General features: G+C 40.8%; 1 protein-coding gene across 1 annotated transcript in view; it reads right to left on the bottom strand.

The window, feature by feature from the left end:
• Positions 1-326: 326 nt before the first annotated feature.
• The window catches only part of LOC311309664 (uncharacterized protein), a gene marked incomplete at both ends in the record, with an annotated part of 55265 nt that continues 49591 nt past the window's right edge, over positions 327-6000 (bottom strand). Inside the window, one exon of the mRNA XM_084438992.1 lies at positions 327-816. Within this exon, the coding sequence (XP_084295118.1) occupies positions 327-816 (490 nt within the window). The remainder of the gene's footprint in view (positions 817-6000) is intronic.

Genomic DNA, 6000 nt, shown 5'->3' with positions numbered 1-6000 from the left:
TAGGCTTCGGCAAACCTGGCTGATAGTCCCTATAGGAGGTGATGGCTGATGAACCTGAGAAGACAAGAAATCTTATTTTTTTTAGCATTTTGAGATTGTCTCTCATTGGAAAGTGCATTATAAATATTATGATGAATATTATAGTTATTTACCAGCAGCTTACCAGCTATGAAGAACCAGAGTAGGGGGACGAATGGTAATACACTCCACAGCATTTCTCTCTCTCTTTCGTGTCTTTGAAGCTGGTTGGTTATATGACAGTTTCGCATGTCTTTACACAGTCCTTTGCATTTTTATTGAACACTGTGAGGGTCATTGCTGATTTTTCAGATGAGGTTCCATGCCTTTTTGCTTTTTCTTGCCATATCAGTTGTCTCCAGTAGGGTTTGCCATTTCTGCTGGCGGTGTTCTGATAGGGAGGTCATGAGTCTCTCACCTACTTCGATGGTGCTGTCAGCAAAGGGATCAGATTCGTAGAGCTGTTGGTATTGCTCATATAGTTTGCTGTTGCTGCTTGGAGCATCGAGGCCGGCGATGTATTGGGTGCGGCAGCCTCTTGGGATGTTCTTCAGGGCTGCCTGGTGTACTAGTTTGGTGAAGATTTCGTAGTTCTTGGGGTCCGCTGGGAGGTTGCCGATCTTCCCTTCAAGGTCTTCTTGGAAACCAGGCCAGTTTGCTTTCCCAAAGTTGAATCTTCTCCGGAAAGGAACTGTGGCTGGGGTTACTGCGGCATTGACTGTAAGGCCAATGGGGCGGTGTTGGGTTTTTGGCAGTGGCTCCAGTACCAGCTTCTTGCTCAGTCCAGAGATGCTATGGCTGACAAACGCAATATCAGGGTTGTAGCCGGCTTTCCATGTAATGACGGTGGACGGGGCAACGAGAATGCAGTTTCTCAAAATCTATTTTCGGCCGCTAAACGGTTGTTTTCATCAATCAGATTGGATGAATCGACAGTTGAGATTCCTCAACGCGAGGCATTGTAGTGGTTTTCAAATACGGGGTCTTTAGCCTCTGTAATATGATCTTTTCACGGCTTTCCCCACTTGCTCCAGCACGCATGCGCACAGGCCAGCGCGCAGACTGGCTATTCTCTTCTACACTCGCGCTCACATTCTCTGCGCTACGATCGGATTGTTGCTGACGAATGACGACGACAATATTCTCGGCACCAACAACGATCGTAGCGCAGAGAATGTGAGCCGGAGAATAGCCAGTCTGCGCGCTGGCCTGTGCGCATGCGTGCTGGAGCAAGTGGGGAAAGGCGTGTAAAGATCATATTACAGAGGCTAAAGACCCCGTATTTGAAAACCACTACAATGCCTCGCGTTGAGGAATCTCAACTGTCGATTCATCCAATCTGATTGATGAAAACAACCGTTTAGCGGCCGAAAATAGATTTTGAGAAACTGCATTCTCGTTGCCCCGTCCACCGTCATTACATGGATATACTGGCTCGCGCTGGATTTTAAATTTCTTCTACAGGCCTCCGAACAACACCAAAGTGATCTCGGTGAGTCAAACTTCTTATAATATGTCGTAAATAAGGTCCAGGTTGTCAAAAACGAGCATTGCCCTTTAACAAGAATAACATCACTTATAATATATAGTATATATTATAATATAATATATAACTTATAATATATCATATATAGCATGTGTATGTTAGAAAAATAAACACTGTTAAACTATATACTCACAATGTGTTTTGTTGTAGTTCGTTTCACACAGCCAACAGTAACATTTGTATAACGAAAAAAAAACTAGATAAACCAGCAAATTCAACAGAAATGAAAAAGAATAAATAAACAGAATTGTGTAGTGTTATTAAATGAAATATGAATTAAATTAAACCTGCTACGGGGAGCCGTCCAGTCTTATGTTCCTCCCCCCCCCCCCCTGCTTTGCGGACGGAATAGGTTAGAACAAACTTTGAACATTCACAGTAGGTATACTTTACTATTTAATGGTGAATATCTTTAATTGTGAGAGATATTAACAAAGTGATATAAGTACCGTGCTATGAAAACTATAATGCTGTAAGTCTGCGCAACAATAACATTGACAAGATTACATTGTGCAATATAGGGCACTCACAATATAATAGGTATACTTTATTATTCAATGGTGATTATAAAAAATATTACACAAATGAAATAAGTATCGCTTCATGAAAACTGTAGTATGTCTGAACAACTTCAACAATAACATCGTCTGTGCCTTTAATGTACACATGGTCTATGAGAGTACCTTTTTCAGTTGTAGCTGTTTGTACATGTTGAGTATATCCATGGTGTTCCATTACCTGTAAAATTGTACATGATCCAAAGACATCTTCATTAAAGTCTCCCATTATGATTTTCTTCCCTGGATGCTTCTCAAGTTCACAGATTACCTTTAAGAGTTGTTGCCGAAACATGTCAATTTTATAAGAACTAGGCCTGTACAAAACAGCAGCAGTCAAATTTACATGAGGTATTGCAAAATACAACCATTCCAAATTGGATCTTTCTGGAATCACGGTGTTCATGTCAATGTTGTCTGAATAATACAAACCAACTCCACCTCTTTCTTGATGTTTCAATTCTGCAAAAAGTGGCTGAGTGTCGTCATAACAGTTTGCCCTTGGGTTGTGGTTGAAGCAAAATCCTGGAAGTTGTGGTACTTCTTCAGTGTCTACGTTGAGCCATGTCTCTGTAAGCAAATACAATCAGCTTGCATTAGGGTTTTATGGGCATGAATGTCTTGAATGTGGGCTTTTAGACTTTGTACATTGTGAAGTGCTAGTGTGCAGGTATGGTTAACATTAGAGAAAACAGACTTTTCAAATGAAAACCGAGGCAAGTTTTTCAGGGCCAAGTCTATTTTGTTATTGCAATATATGGTTGACTCTTTGAAGTCTTCAATTATCAATCCAGTGAGAGTTTTCACATGACTCAAAGCAACTCAAAGCAACGTATGCTTGCCCTGCAGTAAAGATCTTCTTGAGTGATACAACAGCTTTTTAAACAGTAAGACCTTGAACCTTGTGTACTGTGCATGCCCATGCAAGTCTCAGTGGAAATTGACGGCGTACTCCACCAGCATATGTGACTTGATCCTCTTCCACTTTGATTAGAGTTAAATGTTCAGAAAACCTCTGATGTGTTTTTGATCTCTGAATCTTGCCAACATTTGGGTTATCAAACTCCACATGAATAGCTGTAGGGAAATCATCCTGTTGTTGACCTTTACTGATGTGCACAACTCTACCAAACGCTCCATTGACAAGGCCATCAGACACATCAATGTTTTTCTTCAACATCACTCTTGCTCCAATACCCAAAGAAACACAATTTGATAAACATGAATTAAACACTTTGCTGTGAAAACCAACCATCTGTTCCATTCTTCCAGTTTTGGGATTTCTGATAAAATCTTGAGCATGTATACTGATTGCGTCTGGGCAGGTCTCTTGCAGCCTCTTAATGTTATAGTCATCAACTTCTCCATTAGTAGCAAATATGTGGATGTGGTCAGGTTCTTCACCAGTTTCACACCGTTTCAACATCAGAAGATCATTGGCGCTTAGGGGTTCTTTCTTTTTACGAACTCTCAGTCGGTTCAGCATCTCAGCAAATGTTGCATCTTGTTGTCTAACAACTTTAGTTAGTTCAACAACTTCAAAGTTGCTTTCCCACATATTGACTCCTTTGTTATCGGCAAAAAGAGGAGTACCTTTTACAGCTGGTAACTGATAGAAATCGCCCACAGCAACAATGCAAACTTTTCCAAAGGGGGAATAATCACCAGTCTGCTTGATCTGACGTAGTCTACCATGAATGTAGGCCAGAAGGCGGTGGTCAACCATGGACACTTCATCAATGATGAGAATTTGCAAACTGCTCATTTTAGTCCGTAAAGAATTAACCTTCTCATCACCTAGAGGTTGATATGGCAATCTGATATTAGCACCAATGGAGAATGTGTTGTGAATTGTTACAGCACCAATGTTAAATGCAGCCACACCTGTAGACGCTGTTAAGAGTACAGTGACATCATCAGGGTTTTCAGCAAGCGGAGACAACAGTCGGGAGGCTTCATAATGTATTGCTTTGATCAAATGGCTTTTCCCTGTACCAGCACCACCAGTAACAAATAGGCTAAATGGTTCTGGATTTTGTCCAAGCTGCTTCTGCAAACACCACTTACGGACACTATAGAATATTGCCTACTGCTCTTCATTTAATGAGCGCAGTAAATGCAGTGCATCCTGTCTGGGCATTGACACATGATTTGTTTCAAGAGTGCATGCGGTTTCTGGATTTGCAGTAAGGTCTGGAATAAGTTGCTCATGATCATCCTCATCAGGCATAACTTTGTCTTTCATCAGTTCCAAACAATGAAGACGTTCTCTTTCTGTTTCAGGACATATTTGAGCCCAGGCATCTTCTAAATCAATGTCCTGTTCAAGCAATTCTTTAGCTTTGTCTATTTCGTCACTTTCTCTTTCAAAAAGAGATTTATTAACATCAACAATTGACTTCACTGTTTGGAGATCATTGACACATTTCACTACACCATTCTCATAGAAATTCTCAAATGTATCAAAGTGGGCTGGCTTGAGCTGATGGTCATCATAATATGGCAAAAACAGTTGTAGCAAGGAATGAAAGTACTGCTCTGGGTTTCTTGTTGGAGAAAATCTGGGATACCTTACAACAGCAGGTTCAGTTCGAGTCCTTTTTTGGATAAAACCACAGTCGTTGTCTAGTTTTATGACACATTCTGAAGACTCTTTCTTTGGTGACACCTGTGACCTTGAGAGTACTCTGTATTCAGAACAAAAACTGGCAAGGCATAGAATTTCGAATTGCTCCGTCTTGGGTCTGTTCTTATATCTCTCGACCACATTGGTCATCCACAAACTGCTGTCATCATGAGACCTTTCATGTTCAGCTTTACCTTGGAGTAGGTGCAAAGGCAAACTCATTCTTACAGGGTTTTCTCCAATGGGAATAAACTGTACTTGACGAGAGCATTCCTTCAAGTGCATGTGTGTTAACCGATACACTGCTTCTTGAGCTGAAACTTCTCTGTTGTGCAGGTATATGCTTCCAAGCTTTTTAAATGCTCCTTTTGCATCAAGGTTCCCATTCATGGCCTCATTCTGTGCACGTTGCAACAACAATCCCATTTCTTGTTCAGCTTTTGTGATATATGTCAGTATATAAACCACTACTGAAAAAGCATCTGTCACATATTGGATATCCATATTGCCTTGCCATGCATGCAGTAAGTCTCTGTTATACTGATTTACCCAAATGTCTTTTGGATTTCGTTTAAGGACAACGCTTTTCTTTTTGGAACATGTATTATATGCTCTTTCAAACAATCCTTGATCTATCCCAAGAGATTCAAAAAATGCCTCAGTCGAATCAAAATTCATGTCAGGGATCTTCAATGCACTTTTGACTTCCTTCATAATTGCACTTGCATTTTTAGTTTTGTCTTTGCCATTCAAGTCATCCGAGTTGCCTCCTCAAGTCATCCGAGTTGCCTCCTCTTGTGATAAAAGTACGGCTCGATGGTGGTCGTGGGAAATTAAATCGACAGACTGTGTTTTTCTTACGGCATGTTTTGGAATGTCTTGTACTGTGCTTTTGCACGCTGTTCACAGTCTCATAAAGCTCTGCGTCAGTTTGAGGTGGAGTCTCACAAGTAATGTATGTGTCTATGAAATGTGTTACTTCGGCATCCTCTTCCTCATCAATCTTAGGAGCGTTTTCAATCCAAAAAAGACAGTGTACATGAGGAGATCCACGCTGTTGAAATTCAATCCGATAAAAGTAATCCTTGACCTTCCCTATGGGCTGAGCTTGAGACATGATTACATTACGCAAAAAAGAATGCCATCTGTGATCAAACATTCTTGCTGCCGTGACAGGATTACGGCGTAGAAGTCCACATTTTTCAGACCAATCAAGGTTATCCACATCAATTTGTTGTCCTTCTAGTCTTGCC

Source organism: Borostomias antarcticus (assembly GCF_949987555.1).
Source record: "Borostomias antarcticus genome assembly, chromosome: 5".
In the NCBI taxonomy this organism is placed as follows: Eukaryota; Metazoa; Chordata; class Actinopteri; order Stomiiformes; family Stomiidae; genus Borostomias; species Borostomias antarcticus.
Note: the sequence above shows the minus strand (reverse complement) of the source record. Positions and strands in the feature narration are given on the sequence as shown.